General features: G+C 38.6%; 1 protein-coding gene across 1 annotated transcript in view; it reads left to right on the top strand.

Moving 5' to 3' along the window:
- The window catches only part of mad1l1 (mitotic arrest deficient 1 like 1), a 94,137-nt gene extending 81,759 nt beyond the window's left edge, over positions 1-12,378 (top strand). Inside the window, exon 18 of the mRNA XM_037689806.1 lies at positions 12,080-12,378. Coding sequence (XP_037545734.1) covers positions 12,080-12,229 — 150 coding nt within the window. The 3' untranslated portion in view covers positions 12,230-12,378. The remainder of the gene's footprint in view (positions 1-12,079) is intronic.
- Positions 12,379-20,166: the final 7,788 nt, after the last annotated feature.

Genomic DNA, 20,166 nt, shown 5'->3' with positions numbered 1-20,166 from the left:
TGTGTGTGTGTGTGTGTGTGTGTGTGTGTGTGTGTGTGTGTGTGTGTATCTGTGCAAGTGTGTGTGTGAGTTACAGTGTGAGACGGACACTAACATGCCAGCATTGTCCTCAAATTGATTTTTTTGTAGGAGGACCTGGTAGAGAACTGTCCATGGGCTGATGGGGGAAATTTCCATTGATGTACTATGTAACCTAGAGGCATAAACCTTTATCTTATTATTTCTTTTCTGACTACTAAGATCTATTGAGACATTTTAAAAAAAGAAACTGTCCAGATGGCCTGACTGTTTTAAACTTAGTTTGTGACTCCTTGATTGTGGAGGCCACTGGAGTCCAGTGAATTAAGACTTGCCGGTGTTTTTCCAATCTTTTATTTTCTTTCGTTGGTGATCCTGTAGGAACTGTGGCTTTAGGTTCCTGTTTGTAGCGGACATGTGTGAAACCCAGTGTGGTCTTCAGCTGCTGTAGCTTCAAGGTTGGACATTTCGTGCATTCAGATATGATATTCTGCATAACTTGGTTGCAGTGGAGTAGTCTACATTTTTGTAGTGGGTATACTGTGCTTAGAAACCAAAGTACACTGGTTAGTACAATGTGATTTTTACTTTATTTAGATTTTTAAGCATATTGAACATTTCACAATTTCGCTTATGCTTTTATTTGAATAAATGTACAACAAACTTTGTACAACAGTTGGCTTTGTGTTAAAAACATGTTATAGAATTTATAAAACCGTATCAAAGCAAAACATGTTAAGTATTAAGTCTTAAGTATTAATTATACAAAAAAATAGGTTGAACCAACTCATTGTGTCTATGAAATGTTCCAAATGTCTTGACCGTGACACGAGCCCATGTCCTGTATCATCGCCATCCGTATACCCGTGTATCGCATACACTGCTTGGTTGCAATGAGTGGTTATGTAAAATACTGCCTTTCTGTCATCTCAAACCCCTTTGTTCATTCTCCTCTGACCTTTTACATCAACTTGGCATTTTGTTCACCATCCTTTGTAAACCTTAGATACGGATGTGCATGAAAGTTCCTGAAAGATCAGCAGTAAATCAGTCTGTCACTAACTACTGTACTACGCCACGTTCAAAGTCACTTAAATCTACTTTGGATGCTCATTTTGAACTTCAGCTAGTTGTCTTCACATCTAGATGCCTTAATGCATTGAATTGCTGCCATGTTGGCAGCTGATTAGCTATCTACGTTAACTTTTTTTCCCCATGTAACAAAACATACCTCATAGTGTCCTTTGATTTATGGACTGCTCTCCAAACCTGAGGCTGGTTCTCATGCTGTGTAGACCTGTGCCACTGCCAATGAGCAGGGCTGACAGAGGAGTGATGGAAGAAAATCAAGTCCTTTGTTTTGATGGGAAGGCACTTTAAAATGTCAAAAATCTGTTATGTTATGCAAAGAAATGCAAAACAGCCAGAGTGAGATACTTTAAGAAAAAGAAATAAAGCTTTTACTGACCAAATTTCACTCATTGACTCATTGAAGGAAACAAATGTCCCATTGATATCTTGCTGACAGCTATGAAGATAAACACGATCAAAGCACTAATAAAACAGTACAGACGTCCATCCATTATCTTTTACCCGCTTCTTCCCTTTTGGGTCACGGTGGTCACTGGTGCCCGTGTCCAGCAATCACTGTGCGAGGGGCGGGGTACACCCTGGACAGGTCTCCGGTCCATCACAGGGCCACATAGAGACAAACGAGACAAACAACCATTCACTCTCTCACCTAGAGACAATTTAGAGTTACCAATCAGCCTAACATGCGTGTTTTTGGTCTGTGGGAGGAAACCGGAGTACCCGGAGAAAACCCACGCATGCACGGAGAGAACATGCAAACTCCACCCAGAAGGGCCTCCGGACCGGGATTTGAACCGGGGACCTGCTCGCTGAGAGGCAGCAGCTCTACCATTTGTGCCACCGTGCTGCCCCAGTACAGACGTTCTTCGCTATATCACAGTTCTCTTCTTATGGATTCACTGTATCGCAGGTTTTTTAAACCCAGTTTTTTTACATTGTATGTACTGTACATTCATCTCATCATCATTTTTATCACATCGCCAAAGTGTTTAAGAGCATATAAAGTGTTTATAAAGAGAGTGGGAAAGGTTAATAAGAGAGTGGGAAGGGTTTATAAAGCAAAAAAGTCCATGCTTAATGATCCAGGTATACAACCCAACAATTTTCAGTCAGGTCATCTGGACGGTTTCTTGTTTTGCTGAAACGTTTCACCTTCCATCCAGAAGCCTTCCATCAGTCAAGGAAACACACAACACAAGACTGATTCTTCCCCCAAACAGCTTACTCCAAAGTGGAACAAACCAGTTATGTTGGTGCTAAGATGGTGTCTTTGGCATGCCCCCTCCTCTTGTGCCGGCCCTCTTCCTTGTCGACAGTCATGTCAAACTGGTTCAAAACCAAAAAAGGTTTATAAACCCTTAAACCTACGGGATATAAATAATAAAATAAATATAACATTGCTACTTCATGGATTTTCACCTACCGCTGGGGTCTCTGGCGTGTAACCCCCGCGATAGGTCACTGTAAATACAAATCCTGATGGGAAAACTGAAGCAGATGAATAAATTAACATAATTTTAAGTAGAAAAACTTTCATATACAGCACTTAAACAGTCTGTGATAAATCTGAAAGAGTCCAGAGACAGAAGAGAATATTGACTCGTATTTGTCCTGACAGTCTTCCATCCTGTTTGCCCTCTGTGTGTGCGTGGCTGTCACTGTACCCATTTGCGTACCCATTTGTTGGTCTCGCTCCTCAGGTCATTGTTCTGAACATATGTCCTTTGTCTCGATGGTAACGCAGTACATAACAACAAAAGTCTTCTTGATGTCATAAATGTGCTCCTTAAAAGAAAACTGTCCCAGCGTTGTCACAGCGTACACTTTTTGATCCCAAAGTTTTTCTGAGTGTAAGAAGCAAAGCAAGATCTAGTAGTTTGTGCAGTAGTGGGCATTACTATTAAAAGCCAACAGAACAAACATAGAAGACACATTGAATTTCTCCAAGCTTTACTTACTAATGTAATAAAAGTTATCAGAAAATTACATGAAGGTAAATTACAATTTAAAGTAAGTTTAAAAAATAATCCTGACATCTTTGATTTGAGGGCACAGGAGTGTCAGACATTAGCAACCATAACATTTCCAATGTTTTATGTATTTATGCCACAGAAAATCAGGTTAATCAATTCCTCATTTTAAGTGTTTATAATACCAGTGACAAAATGTTGTTCTCGTCAGTTTGCTGCTCATACATATGAAGGACACTTTAAGATCAGTGATCAAAAAGCTAATTAGAATATTAATATGGATATGTTTGCTGTTGATTTAATCATTGTTGATGAGAACTCTGTCGTATGTTTTTTTTTAGTTTTAATATAATTCCTTCTGACATCCGGCTGTCAAATTCAGAAAAATGCCAAAATCTGCATTTAAATTGAAAGCTATTAATTTGCATATTTATGATTATTTAATTAATTTGCCTTCTGTTTTCTTACCACCACCACTAATCAGCAGCTATATTATCCAGTAAAAGTATCATTTGTGGGTGGGTGTTTTTTTGTGAGACAGCTGTGTCAATGTTGGTATTGTATATGACTTTATGGCATCAGAAGAGGGAAGTTTAAACATTAAAACAGACAGCTCTACATATGCAAAGTTAAACAACATTTTCATTTCGTCTCATCTTTAATTGGAGCTCAAGAGCAAAGACAGAGCTGCTGATCTCTGAACTGCGTGTCATCTTCTTATAATAGAACCCTGTCAGACCCAAAGGTGTGAGGTCTTCACATCACAAACACCAAGTTTCCATGCCCTTTAGAAAAATGTGACCTTCTTATATGAAGGTATATGATTTTCAAGGGTGTGGTAAATTGTTATCAGATCTACACATATATTTAAACTTGTTAACCATTGGTGGTAGTTGTCACGAAAAACAAAGTAAATATTAATTTGGCGACCCGTAACAAAGGGAACAGCTGAAAGAAAAAAAAAAAAATATATAAAAACATTTTAAAAAATTATTTCCGAACATGTATAGTTCACATATGTTGTAGAAATTCAGTGTTTGCATTTTAAATTTTTTTGTGTATATGTGTGTGTCACTTACAGTAAAATCTCCCCATGCCCTAAGAAAAAGAAAATTTTAAAATGAGACTTAAAATACTGAAGGAAAAAAAGCAACAAATGGCACTATTGTATAAAAAATAATTAGGAAGGTAATATACATTTCCTTTTGCCACATCTGTGAATTACTATAAACAGTTGTTTATCCCAAAATTATAACTTGACTGTTGACTCTTGGGGAATAAATTTAAAACAAAAATAATAACGAATATATCTTTACTGTTAGCAATGTGAAAATTAATAATTAACTATCACTTTTTTGTTTGTTTATTTTAAATGGTGTCATATTGAAGTTTAAACTATGTTTGGTATGCTTCTCATCAAAGTTTTTACAAAACTAAAACTAAGAAATTTTCATTTTACAAGGGAGAAATGATTGTACAACATGCATCTTCAGTAAAGAAGGAAAACCAGCAAAAGGCTGTTTTTGCTTACGTTGAATTAATTTAGATTTTCAGAGCTAAACATTAAACCAATGAAGTATATTTACTAAAAATATCAGTACATTGTGCTACATTGTTGTTTTGTTCTTTAGCTAGTTGTAAAAGTTATAAAACTGCAAAATAATTGTCATTCAGTTAGTATTCAGCTCCTCAGATGGGTCAGATCACTATAAAGCCCCGCCCACCTCCTCAAGTCAGGAAGTATCGATTTCCTTTAATTGGATAGACAAATGGAGAGATGAATGAGATGATACTTCTCTGAGATCTTTTCTAAAAACTTGTGCACAGCTGTGTCATGTTAGATTTCGGCCACAGTCGTACCATTATTATCTTTAGTGAACTCGTGGAAGTTTTCTGTCATTGTCAGTTTTCACGTTGAAAAAGGTTGATGTCGCCCCAAAGTTAAAACTTGTAATATTGGTATTTATACTAATATCGCTCTAGTATGTTTTTGTTAGGTGACATTTCATCAACATTAAAGTTCTGTTTATGTTTGAAGAACTAACGGTAAACAGAACCTTGTTGGATTTATTTATAAAGGTCAAGTACTGCTTGAAATATTTTCTTTATGAAAGTGTGAATATGCAAGTAAGCGCTGATAAGGTCAGCATTTGAATAGCTTAGGTTTACTGTGACCTTTGATTCATTTTTGAAGTTTTCACTTAGCAAAGAAAAAGACACAAGAAACTAAAATATTTTCTAATATTTAGAAAAAATATATTTATTACCTGTGATTGTATTTAGATATAATAACACAAACCGTTTCTAATCTTGCCCCCACTGGGATAACAAGCCAAGGTGAATCATCTGCTCAGTCTGCACTCGACAACATGTTGCACCCAAAAACGAACAGACTCACTAATTACTATTTTGCCAAACGGTTGATTGCGTTTTTACAGTCTAGCATCTGTTTTGTCGTGTTGGTAAATAACAACAAAATCAAAGGACAACAGCAGTTTTGTGCGTGACTTTTCATTCATTGACTTAATGTTCATGCTTTAACTCAAATGTCGTTAAAGTAAAAAAAATTTCAACACAACATTGAGTCAACATTTAACACAACTCGCATTGAGCGACGTCACATTCCACCTAGTAACTTTTTTTTTTAAATTAAACTATTTTAAACATTTTCAAAATATTTGCTTTGTTTAGCTGCAGCATAAAAATATATATGCATATATATATATATATATATATATATATATATATATATATATATACACACCTCAGCACATATATATTTCCTTTAGTGTCCAATTCAAATAAAATGATAAACGATTCATGAAGAGAATGTTAGTGTCAAAGCTTCAACTTTCTTATGTGGAATATTTTCAACTGCTCCTATCTATTGGTTGTTGGGTTTTATTTTTGTATATAATTCAGCACATCATTTGGCTGAAAGATAGATTTTTAGGACAAAATGACATGTTAAGGGAGGAAAAAGTATATTTTGTGGCTTTTGTGTTTTGCATGAAGGCAAGCTTCTGATCTGTCAAACAACTGTTTGGTGAGGGCAATTGTAGTGAAACGGCAATGCAACTAAATTTTAATGAGTAAAACAAAATATTTGTCAACCGTAATCATATAGAAAAGTGATATTTTCATCTTTTCATCAAGGGAGTTTTTCCTTTCCACTGTTGCCATTGTGCTTGCTCAAGATGGGAGACTGCGACAAAGTGAAGAGTCAACGTGCCTGCTGGCTTCCTTAGATAGAAAACTTTACTAATTGGCTTTTCTATGTGAATGTTCCTGTAAAGTGCCCTGAGACAACTTTGTTGTGACATGGTGCTATATAAAAAAACTAAGTAAACTGAATCTTCTTTTATCCAGTTTTAAAATTTCTCCACGACTGACATATATTAAATGTTATAATATAATGTACCAGTAAGTAGATATTTTCCAAATGAGGACTTTAGACATATACTACTCATTGTTTCTTGTCCAATGCTGTGTAAACGTCTAAGATTACAGAATCAGTGTAACTCTTCTTTCACACACGTTTAAAGGAAGCACAAAGTGACCACTGGTCATAATGTTGCATGTCTCATGTCTTAAAGGGGCTTTATCTCACGGATTAATGCGTCACTTCCCAAGTTTTATGTCTCTTAACATATGCATGTCTGAGTAACCTTTGTCGGTCCATCTGCGTGTGTTGGCATGGACATTTGGCTACTCGGAATCAAACATTGTGTGGGAGCACTTGTGTTTCACCAGACAAGAAGGCTGTTATCTTAGTTTTCTGTTCCAACTGTCTGTGGGGGGCCTCACAGTTAGCTCATCTCCCTTAGGCCTGTATCAAATAGTCCACTGTGTCTCGTACACACCCACTTGCACACAATCTGTTCCGAGGACAGACTTCTGCGTGAAGGTGTTTCAGACACTGAGATCTCCATGGTAACTGGTCGCAGTCTCTCTTTTTTTTTTTTTTGTATGTGTACCATGTTCCCGAAGCCCCATCAGTCTCTGGAGCCTGGCGCACACTTGTTTGTTTCTGCACCTGTGATGAGAGTAGCAAGCCTGAGGAGATGGTACAACTTTCAGGCAACCACACAGGGGGAAGGAAACACACTGGGGATTATCAGGGAAGCAGAGCCACGGAGGAAGCTGGAAGATAAAGCGGTGGGAAGTTGTCAAGAGAAAACTTGTGAGAAGAGAAACGTCTTTGAATCGCCACACTATGGTGTTCAGGCCAGTGTAATGAAGATTTAGCCTGATGAAGATTTGTGTAAGGGCAGCACGGCAGTTTAGTGGTTAGCACTGTTGCCTCACAGTAAGAAGGTCCTGGGTTCAATCCCCGTTTTGGACCTGTGGTCTTTCTGCGTGGTTTGCATGTTCTCTGAGTGTTCAGATTTTCTCCAGGTACTCCGGTTTCCTCCCACAATCCAAAAACACAAGGCTGCCTTCAGGCCCAGGCCTCCCTTGCAAAAGAGAGCTGAGATCTTAAGGGGATTTTCCTGAGCAAGAATACACAACACTAATTTCAGGAGTTCATATTGTTGTTTTTACAATAGACATTTTTTCTACCCACACCTGCTAGCAACACACTGCTAACATTACCATGAACTGGCAATAATATGCCAAGTTGTTTCCAACTAACCATGGAGCTTTCCACTGTATGTATCGATCCAAACAAATCATGTTATATTGGCCTGGTTTACATCAGAGCATATTTTAGTGACATAAGTAACATTTTGTTGTACTGCTAACACTTTTTGTGTTGTATTAGTTAATACTGTATGTGCAAAGTGAAATTATCACACGTAAGAAAGAAGCAAAAAGGGCTGTCAGGTTTTTTTATGTGTGTGAGTTTTGTATATTTGTGCAGGATGCTTGGTGAATAGTCAAGCATTAGTCACATAATTAACAACCAGTTTAAATCGTTTTTTCATGAAATGTTGACTCCTGGTAAATGGATTGTAATTATATAGACATTTTTCTATCTAATCAAGATACTCAAAGTACTTTACACAACATTCTGTGTCCTCATTTACCCATTCATACAGCACTCTACTAGATCTTTACAAAGCTAATTGAACAAATCATTCTAAAGAGACCAACCAGTGATTTATCACATTCATACACTGATGGGACACCATTGGAGGCAATGAGGCGTTTAGTGTCTTGCCCAGGGACACTTCGGCATGTGACTGCTGGTGGATTCGAACCCCCAACTCTTGCATTGGAGGACGACTGCTTTTTTTCAGGTGATTTTCATGGGCTAATTGTTATTTCTTCTTAATTGCCACCAAGACTGGCAGGCACACTTAATTTTAGAAATACCACTAAGAAATATTCTAATGCGCTTACCACAGAGCCACAACAAATCCAGCTCAAGACCTTTGTTGCATGTCATCCTTCTTTTCCTTTAATTTACTGTCTAAAATCCTGACTGTATACAATTAAAAAAAATAAAAGACAAGAAGAAAAAAATTATTTAAACAAAAGCACCTTTACCCCTGGATATACAGTATCTGACTGCTTAGGAATAATCAAGGAAATGCTGCAATATTAGTCACTTGCACAAGCATCATTGCTAACAGGGTCGTCACAGCTTCACAGAGCACTTCTTCAGACGGAAAACTTTTCTCTGCTTATAAACACTTACCACTAAAGGGTCCAGAAGTATCACGATTTTTAAAAAGTGTTTATATCTTTATTAAGTTTCTAGGTGCATGTTAGCATTCCATGCCCGCATGCAAAATTCCAAAACTAGATGAAACAATAGACTTAAAACACATGCCAAGTTTTTTTTGTTACCATCTTTTAAGTATCTTCCGAAACACAAAGAGAGAGTAATGTGTACATGCGTGTATCTTATGGGACTAAAATGGAGAAGAGTGTTGTCATAGCATTCCCACAGTAGAGATTAGAGTAGCACAAGTTATCATATACTGTCAGTAACCAGTCCCCCTTTTTATTTTATAGCTTTGTGATGACGAGACAAGACAATAACTCCTTCCAACATTATATGCTCAAACTGTTTATACTGTAAAGATTTAACAAACAGAAGTCCTCATTTAACTAAGTTAATATTTATAATATTTATATATTTATAATATATAATTGTGCCGCTCAAGTTGGCTGCATGTTGGAGCAGCTCTGTTACTTTCATTCTGAGTTATTGCTTTTGGAAACTTTAATTCCTCTTTTTCTGGATGCAAATCACTTTTTTCGGATGATTATTTCCTCTGGTATCGGATGCTGTGCAGCTGGAAGGATTTTAGCTGAAACTTCTTTTTACTTTGGGGCATTTGTTATGATGCGAACCATGGCAACAAGGTGTTTTTTAACAACCAGGAACAGCTGATTAACGTCTCAAAAGCTGAAATACCTCAACTACAGCATCAAATCCCAAATGAGTTGGAAAAAGAGGCTCCGTGGACAAATTCCTGTCAACCTGACGGCGGTGCTCGAGTGCATGGCTGCAGAGATTCTGAAGCTGGTGGGAAACAACTCGTGACATCAGGAGGACCGGGATCTTCCTCTGGCACCTTCAGCTGTCTGTCTGTGGCAACGAGGAGCTCTGCAGACTGCTGGGAAGAGTGATCATCGCTCAGGGAGGAATTCTGTCCAGCATTCGGGCAGTCCTGCTGCCCAGGAGGACCAAGAGGCCTGCCGGATCTGACAGCAAGCTGGATCTGGGTGCACGGATCAGTATCTGTGGCCAGATCCTTCAGATTCACTGCAGGAGATCCTTCCTTCCCACAGCTATGAGCATCTAACAACTCTTGAATGAAACCAGGATGATGAGCTACGACAACACTTAATTTCCCTCTGGGATTAATAACGTATTTTTGAATTGAATTGAATTGAATATTTGGTTTAAAATTCTATTATTCCATTTTATGTCCAAACTGGAGCATAGTGGCTGCCAGACTGGTGCAAACAGACATGTGTGCTGTTTTCCACAAAGCTAACAACACGGAGCCTTTGGAGATGATGCTACATATTGGTCAGATGATCGGCAACAAATCGGCGTGAGCCAAGAGGGGCTTAATGAATAAACTGTAAACGAAAAAAGCTACCAGTACAATAAAGGCCCCAGTATACTACCGCGTACGTCCGTTTACGCGTACGTACACGTGTACTGTATGCAGAGGGTTCAGACATATTCCAGCATACACCCCGAGCAGCTGCAGAGCAGCAGCAGAGCAGCTTCACAGACGAGGGGCGTTTACCTTTGGGACAAATTGAGGTCTCCGATTGGTCATTTGCTGACACGCCTACTGGATTGATTGACAGGTCGGAAAAAAGAAAAAAAATCAAGCGCTGGCAGCCTCCGCCGCAGCGATGTTCTGTGTTTATATGTTGTTAATAAAAAGATCTAAAAAAATAAAAAAAAAACAGAGAGAGCTGGCTCTACAGCCCACACATCAGACCAGCCCACCAGGAAATCTCCAGACCCTCCTGCAGTCACGCTGGACCTGAGTTTAATTCGCTTCTGACAAATTCCTCCATTTCTCACCATTTCAGTCATGGCATCAACGGAGGAGGAAGAGATCACTGCCTCTTGGCAAAAAAACAAAAGAAAAGGCCAGATCAGAGATGAAGAAGGGGAATTTAATACATTGGTGTCGCATACAAAACAGTCCGTCGCTGGGCAGTTTATTGTGCGGCACCGCGTACGCGTATATGGTCGTGAAAATTTGAGCTTTGCACCGAGAGTACGCTGGGGGTACGCACGTACCTCTGCGTACGTACATGCGTACCTCTGCATATGGATGTACGCGGCAGTATACTGGGGGCTTAAATAGTTATTTGTTTAGCCAACAATGTTCAGTCAGTTCATCTGGACGGTTTCTTTTTTTGCTGAGACGTTTCGTCCTTCATCTAAAGGACTTCCTCATTCCGAGAGACCACCAAACAAAACTGATTCCCACACGCAGCATACTCCATAGTGGGGAAAAACACAGTTTGCTGGTACTAAGATGGCCTCTGGGGACTGCCCTCTCCCTCGTCAACTGAGGAAGTCCTTTGGATGAAAGACAAAACGTCTCGGCAAAGAAGGAAACCATCCATATGACCTGACTGAACACTGTTGGATTTTATACCTGGATTATTAAGCATGAACTTTGGTGAGTTGTATGTTTAATTTTTTTAACTTGGGAATTTTCATATATATATATATATATATATATATATTAGGCTATAAGTCTTATTTGATATAATCACTGGAAAAAAAACAAAAAAAAAACCTAAAAGTGTCCTTCAAAGTTGAGTTTCCCTCTCACTGCCTTTAACTGTAAAACAGTGTTATATCTCAGTTTTTGTGCATTTTGCATAAAAAGACAGAAAACTGTGCGGTCTGTGCCTCTTAAGCACTTCCCATACCACATTTCCATCCCCAGTTAAACATTGTGCAGTCAGCTTTAAATGCCATTAGTTCAGGAACCTGTCCTTCCACCCAGAAGAGATTTGTGACAATGCGCCACTGGGCTCTCACTTTTACTTCTTTTAGTTAAAGTCTGAGCAATTTTATAACCATAATGTAAAATGTGTTTTTATATTATGTTTATTTTTTAAGTCCAAAAGCGTCTTGGGACTGCCTTCCTCGGTATTTTCTCATGACCTGCTGTCCACCTGATTAAAGATCCGTGTCTCTGACAAACACCGACAGGACATTTCTCCGACGTCTCAATATCTCCTCAGCATGTCATGGGACTCTGCTCCTCGCTACCTCCTTCTCTCCCTGCATTGCTTTAATTACTTTATCCCATTTCCCTCATCCCTTTCTCCTTCACTCCATCGCCCCGAGCTGCTCCTCATTCCTTTTAATTAATCCACACAGGTTTAGACGCCCTCCCTCCTGCTGTGATCGTGTACACACACAGCAAACACTGATGCACACTTGACAATTCCCTTCAGACGAGAGCAACTTCAAGTAATCTCGCTTCTCTTCAAAAGTTGTTGGAAAACTGATGTGTAATTGTTGGATGTTTTGCTTTTGGCATCTGATGCAGGGCTCGAATGGATCCATGCAACTTATGGAAACGGAGTTCTCCAAAACTCTTGGAGAGATGGTGGCCCTCCATCTGCATCACCAGAAGAGCATCCCAGCCTTCCTCGCCGCCGTGACCCTTGACCTCTTCAGCCGACAAACCACAGTCTGAAATTCTTTGACATCTAATACCCAGGTGCACCGATAGAACTTGGGTTTAGTTTAAGTTTTTTTTTGTTACTAATTCAATTTTTTTTTTTTAACAGCTCTGACATCTAGATTAAGTGATGTATTGTGAAGAATGAGTACATTGTTGGGTAAAATACTGAGTTCTACTTCAAAAATTCTTAATTTATCTCTTCAGTGGCACCTTGGAGGGTTTTATCCAGACATTTATTTGTATTTGGAGCAAATTTTTTATTGTGCAAGGCTGAAATACATTTTGTCTTCGAACAATATTTACTGTGGGGAGCATAAAACTTTTTCTTTTGTGTCTTCTTCACTGGTTATTTTTTATACATTTTTTTTCCCTCTCTTTTAGGGGGTTATATAAAAAATACTATATGTACAGAAGTTTGTTTTTCTTTGTTTCTTGACACATCATAGAAAATTCAACGAGAAAGGATGTAAAAATTTCAGCCATCATCTCTGCCACCACATTTAAAATGCATGCCGCTGTTTGAATGTGAAGGGTGGGTGGGGGGATCAATATTTAATCTGTTCCAAACCTGCCAAATTTAAGGTTCACAGTATTTAATCAGAGCGAGCAAAGTTGTTTACTTCAACCAGAAATGTTTTTTTGGGCCTGTTGTCACCATAACAATTTCAGTGTTTTCTACCGTGTTGCTTTCAATAAGCAGTTTATTTTTGTTTCATCTGTACTTTCTTAAAATGATAGAAAGAAATGCGAACCTATATTTAAGTCAATTTGAGAACAAGTGAAGTTACTGTGGAAACATCAGGCAGCCGCTCCACTTAGAGACGAGAAGTGCATGACCATCTGTTGAACCAAATCTAACGTCTGATATTAATTTAGCTTCAGCCCTGTGTCTTCACCGTATGAAGATTCTGGATTTGAATTTGTCCTTTTCAACCACCACCAGTGTGGCATTAATTTTATTTTTTTCCTCCCAGAGCCGGCATAGGTTTTTAGTCGGTGCCCCAGTAGCCTCCAACAATTTAGGCCCTGTTCACATTACACTAGATATTTTTAAAAACTTGGATTTACACCTCCCATCCACATGTAACAAACAGTTTTTGGTGAGAAAAACGTGTTTCACAACAAGCACTTTCCAAAGTGGAGGTGTTTAATAACTACAGTTTTGATGTGTTCATGTGGAGTCAAATTTTAGAAACTTTGAGAAACAGACAAATTCAAGGTTCTTTATTTATCATATGCATCACGTGGCACATGTGGCGGAACGAAATTGGGTCCCAGTTACAGCCAACGAAAGTATAAAATGTAAAAGAAAAACAGTAATAAGGTCTAAGATGTGAACTAAGAAAAATATCAACTAAATATACACTAAGCACTAGTAGCATACAAACAATATGCCAAACAGCAGCACGAACATGAGTCTGTGTGAGCAGATGAGGACGAATGAACACAGCAACATTGAAATAGATCAGCAGCAACATGAAACATATCAGCAGCAACATGAAACAGATCAGCAGCAACATGATGTGATTTTTTTCACATTGATTATCCTGGTTAGAGATTCATGAGTCTTAACAGCTTCAGGGTAGAAGCTGTTCCTCAGTCTAGTGGTTCTACACTTAATGCTCCTTGACCTCTTGCTCCTGCCTGAGGGGAGCAGGGCAAAAAGTGTGTGTGCTGAGTGAGTGGGGTCCTTCATGATGCAGGTGGCTCTCTTCCTACATCTGGAGGTGTAGATGTCTGTGATGGTGGGGAGACTGACTCCAACAGTCTTCTGTGCAGCCTTCACTACTCTCTGCAAAGCTTTTCTTTCAGCAGCTGTGCAGCCTCCATGCCACACGTTGATGCTGGAGCACAGGATGCTCTCCACTGCACACCTGTAGAAGGAGGTGAGGACTGAGCTTCCCAGACCAGCTTGTCTCAGCTGCCTGAGGAAGTAGTCTCTGACTAGGCCTGTCGCAATAAACAATAAATAAATTAATCGCATGATAAATGAAAATTATCAACATCATTTTCATTTATCGGTGTTATTGTTTCTTCGTGTCTCTCCTTCTACTGAAGACACTGGATGACAAAAGGCTCAACTCCGGTGCTCTTCATTGACCCCTCCCTTTCTCTTTTCTCTTTAAAATCAATTTTAACCATCCAAAATTGCGTTTTTGGATCGTTAAAAGCAGCTAAGCTGAGAAGCTAAACTACGAGCTAAGCTAACAGGCCGACCTCAGGAAAAAACCTCCGTCTTGTCGAAGCTCCAAAATTCACGGTTGAAACCTGTGCTTTTGTGTAAAAAGTTGTTTTTCTCTGCAAAAAGAAGCTGAGAACTTGTTTACTGATTTTTTTTATTAAAAGCTTTGTGTGAAAAATGCTATGATAAAGAGCTCAAACCACACCGAGCGTCCGCCATTTTGAGAACCAAAGAAAGGAAGGAGAGACGGCCCATGTCACGTCAAGGGGCCTCCCTCCCATTTTTCTTAAAGAGGCACTCTGCTCGCTCCCTCACTATCCATCCTTCGGTTCAAACAGTCATACTGCCTTCCGGTGATCAAAAAAAGGTACTAGGTGCAAAACAAGTTAACCAACCTTTCTTCATAAATTTGACCATGATTACTAATTATTGTCAAATTTCAAACAATATTATTGTTTATTGCAATAATTTCTGAGACCGTCGCCCAGCAAAATTTGTTATTGTGACAGGCCTATCTCTGATGAGCTTTCTTGATCAGGCTGGTGGTGCTGTTGCCCCAGCTGAGATTGTAATTCAGGTGTATGGCTGATTTAAAGCTTTTTTTTAGAGAAGGCAAAGAAGCGTGAACAATCTGGGATCCACATGGAAACTGCACTGTGACTGGCCATGTTTGGGAAAATAAACATTTCTTCTCAGCTTGATGAAGGCTACAGGGTAGGGATCCGTAAGCACAATGAGGTTGACAAAAACAGGCACATTCTATCAAAACTAATAGACTGTGTCAAGTCCTGTGGTGCATTTGAACTTGCCCTGCGTGGCCATGATGAAAGTGAAAGCTCAGAAAATCCATGTGCTTTTAGAGGATTGGTGGATTTTGTAGCATCACTCGATGCAGTTCTACATCAGAATCAGAATAAGATTGTAAGCACAAATCATCCCCATCTTAAAAACAAAAACAGTAATTGGAACGTATTTACATTTTTTCTTCTACATCGTTCTCGTTTTGTTCTGATCCTGACACCATTAAACTTTATGTATGCACTGAAGTGTTAAATTACTGACAAAAATTGTAAACCATATCAAGGAAAAGAGTTCCAATTGATTTCTAAGGATATTTAGTGAATGTTATTTCTCTGTATTTTGATGTATTGTTAATGTGGGTGTTCGCTCCACCCTGGCATAGTTTATACTTATACTTTTTAGATAAATGCAAAACCAGTCCCTTTAAAACGATTTCTGAAGTAGTTTATTCAAGGTGTAAATGTTTGTGAGCGGGTACGGTAAGCTCATAGCCAAGTAAAGGACTGATCTGATCAAATGATTTCAATTATTTATCTCAGTATTTCTCAATTGGGCTCCATGGTTCTGAACAGGATAAATTAAAAACAAAAAAAATATATATATATATATTTTTTGTTCTAATAAGTCTGATGATATGAAACAGTCCCAGATTAACTAAATAACTTTAGTTTTGCCTTAAGATGACGACGCCTCTGTCTTTGCCTGCATTTAAACAACAGTTTGATTTTTAGGCAGCAAAGAATCCAAGTGGCAGGAAATAAACGTGCAGTAAAGAGGAGAGGAACGGCAGGAATAAACATAGAAAAGGAGGAAATCCAAGAAAAAGCCACTTATCATTGCAACAATGTACGAACTCCAGCTGGTGCAGCCATATGTCTCACAAGACAACATGACTTTGCTCCGTACATACCACATACTGTCCTTGTTTTTGTTTTTTTTAACCACACACGTTTAATCATTTTCAACATACCACATATCTTCTGTACAGCCTGCAGCTCTCAACTCAAGGTCATGTTTTAGAAGATATCATGTGTTCAGTGTTTTATGATATATTCTTTGTCTTTGGTGGTGCTTTTTAAGGTTATCAAAGTCAATCTAATAAAACAATGACCTTTTTGTTTTTTTAACTGAAATGCATATGGGAATGAATAAAATTGAAAAAAAATCTACTTTACTTGAAAAGTTATTTGTGTTAACATTGATCTTTAGTGACGCAGCTGTTAAAGCTCCAACCTTCAGGTTATCTAATTGTAAGGCAGAAGTTAAATGATATAAATAAATTGACTGCTCTCAACCCTACCTGTTGTGATTGAGTAATAAAAGAAACTACATCGGGACAAGCACGGACCCCTGGTTTGATCCCAAACAAGCTTCTGCAGAGGTGAGCCGTCTGAAGCCATGTTCTGTTGATCTTTGTGTCTACTGAGCAGAGCAGCAACTAGTCGAATGTTGTTTTTAATAGGCTAAATAGTTTAAACAGAAAGTTTCTACACGTATTTGGTCATACATACTGTATATAAGCTTGAGGTGTTGCAATAAACACAATACATTGATTTAATGGTAATAGAGATTATATCAAAGGCTAAGCATTCCCTCTATGATGTACAGCCTGCTGCTTAAGAAAAAAATTAATATTTTGTCAGTGGTGAGATGTAACCAAGTACAAATACCTTGTTACTGTACTTAAGTACACTTCATGTACAGGTCCTTCTCAAAAAATTAGCATATTGTGATAAAGGTCATTATTTTCCATAATGTAATGATAAAAATGAAACTTTCATATATTTCAGATTCATTACACACCAACTGAAATATTTCAGGTCTTTAATTGTTTTAATACTGATGATTATGGCATACAGCTCATGAAAACCCAAAATGCCTGTCCCAAAAAATTAGCATATCATAAAAAGATTCTCTAAACAAGCTATTAACCTAACCATCTGAATCAACGACATAACTAAACACCTGCAAAAGATTCTTGAGGCTTTTAAAAACTCCCAGCCTTGTTCATTACTCAAAACCGCAATCATGGGTAAGAATGCCGACCTGACTGCTGTCCAGAAGGCCATCACTGACACCCTCAAGCAAGAGGGTAAGACACAGAAAGAAATTGCTGAACAAATAGGCTGTTCCCAGAGTGCTGTATCAAGGCACCTCAGTGGGAAGTCTGTGGGAAAGGAAAAGTGTGGCAGAAAACGCTGCACAACGAGAAGAGGTGACCGGACCCTGAGGAGGATTGTGGAGAAGGGCCGATTCCAGACCTTGGAGGACCTGCGGAAGCAGTGGACTGAGTCTGGAGTAGAAACATCCAGAGCCACCGTGCACAGACGTGTGCAGGAAATGGGCTACAGGTGCCGCATTCCCCAGGTCAAGCCACTTTTGAACCAGAAACAGCAGCAGAAGTGCCTGACCTGGGCTACAGAGAAGCAGCACTGGACTGTTGCTCAGTGGTCCAAAGTACTTTTTTCGGATGAAAGCAAATTTTGGATGTCATTCGGAAATCAAGGTGCCAGAGTCTGGAGGAAGACTGGGGAGAAGGAAATGCCAAAATGCCAGAAGTCCAGTGTGAAGCACCCACAGTCAGTGATGGTCTGGGGTGCCATGTCAGCTGCTGGTGTTGGTCCACTGTGTTTTATCAAGCTCAGGGTCAATGCAGCTAGCTATCAGGAGATTTTGGAGCACTTCATGCTTCCATCTGCTGAAAAGCTTTATGGAGATGAAGATTTCATTTTTCAGCATGACCTGGCACCTGCTCACAGTGCCAAAACCACTGGTAAATGGTTTACTGACCATGGTATTACTGTGCTCAATTGGCCTGCCAACTCTCCTGACCTGAACCCCATAGAGAACCTGTGGGATATTGTGAAGAGAAAGTTGAGAGACGCAAGACCCAACACTCTGGATGAGCTTAAGGCCGCTATCGAAGCATCCTGGGCCTCCATAACACCTCAGCAGTGCCACAGGCTGATTGTCTCCATGCCACGCCGCATTGAAGCAGTCATTCATGCAAAAGGATTCCCGACCAAGTATTGAGTGCATAACTGAACATGATTATTTGAAGGTTGGTGTTTTTTGTATTAAAAACACTTCTTTCATTGGTGGGATGAAATATGCTAATTTTTTGGGACAGGCATTTTGGGTTTTCATGAGCTGTATGCCATAATCATCAGTATTAAAACAATTAAAGACCTGAAATATTTCAGTTGGTGTGCAATGAATCTGAAATATATGAAAGTTTCATTTTTATCATTACATTATGGAAAATAATGACCTTTATCACAATATGCTAATTTTTTGAGAAGGATCTGTATCTGTACTTTACTTAAGTAGAGTTAAACATGGGTACTTTATACTTTTACTTCACTACATTTTACATCAAGTATCTCTACTTTCTACTACACTACATTTCTATAACGCATTGCATTACAAGTTACAATCATGTTGTGGCTTTTTGATTTGTCTGTTACTTTGAAAGTAACCAATGATGAGAGGGGAGTAGGTCCAGTGAATCACTGCAAAGTGGGCAGGTAACATTAGACCCGCCTTCAAGAAGAGCTGGACCAATGACATATATTCTAGTTTATATGTCACTGAGCTGGGTGCACCTGCAGCACCACTAATACACCCAAAATGTATTCCACCGCAAGACAGTCAGCCAGCACAACATTACAGATTCTCTCTCCCAAAAGAGTCAGACTGGACTCAAAAATCTTTGAAAACCAACTTCTTCTGAATTTGAACAAGAAATTCTTGCTGCAATATTAAAATGTGTCAAGTTCATGTATGTTAGGAGACAAGAAATGGCTCGACACTCGGGTCCAAGTTTTAAAAATGTTGTCAATAAGTTAAAATATTGTTCATTATTAACCCATTACAAGGTTGAATAGAAACATTTTAACTAGAGTTGATGACAAACGAGTTGAAATGATCAGAGCCTGTTCCTTTGTTAGTTGTGTCTAATGCTCCTTTTGTTCAGGCAGACAACTTTTACTTAAATGTGTTTACTGCAGTTAAAATGACACAATGGTTTTACTTTGAGTTAAATAAAAACTTTCAAAGGTATATTCATTCCTCTCTTATTTTGTTTCATGACATTTAACTCTGCAGGTAATCCCTGAAATTCTGACGCACAGAATCACAAGTCCAAATGTGAACTGTGTCACAGAGTAAACACAATAAAAACATGTATTATCTGCAGCATCGTTCATTAAAATGGAACAACTCTATTAATGTAGTACAGAAAATATACATATGGTACACAGACTTAAAGCTATGTAGACCATTGCATTAGGTAATACATTCAGGAAGTACTTTTACTTTTAATACTTTTAAGTATTTTAAAAGCAAGTACTTGTTTACTTTTACTTAAGTAAAAATGTTAATGTGGTACTTCTACTTTTACTAGAGTACATTTTTGTCTGTTTATTTGTACTTTTACTTAAGTAAAGTGTTTGAGTACTTTCTCCACCACTGTATTTTGTAAAGGATGTAATGCGTGATTTATTTATTTATTTATTTTTTACTTTATCTGTATTTTGTAATGTATACATTATCCACCTTATTCCTAGCCCCCATGGTGCCTTGCGTGAATTACGGGCGCAACTTCTGGCACAGACCGAAACCAGCGTTTGTTGATGTGCAAACAGCACGAGATAATGTAGTTTCTCTGAGCATTTTTGATTTAATTTAAACGTGTAGGAACACCACCTGTCAGAGCTCAAACAGGACAATATAATCATACAGCTGCCTGCTTTGATGAGGGATGGAGGACGACCTGAAGAAGTGGCCGCAGATTATATCTGCTGCTTCCAACGGTGAAGTGATGAACAACCTGAAAGCTCTGAATCTACACAGTAATAATATGGTCGTGTTTTATTAAGAGGTGGGACACAGCCTTATTTACCTTAAAGCAGACGGAGAGACCAGTCAAAGTATTAAAGTCCTCCATCATCAAGCTTGGGTTAAT

The sequence above is a fragment of the Nematolebias whitei genome, chromosome 16 (assembly GCF_014905685.2).
Source record: "Nematolebias whitei isolate Nwh7 chromosome 16, NemWhi1, whole genome shotgun sequence".
NCBI classification, from domain to species: Eukaryota; Metazoa; Chordata; class Actinopteri; order Cyprinodontiformes; family Rivulidae; genus Nematolebias; species Nematolebias whitei.
The sequence above is the reverse complement of the archived record's forward strand: the minus strand, read 5'-3'. Positions and strand labels throughout refer to the sequence as shown.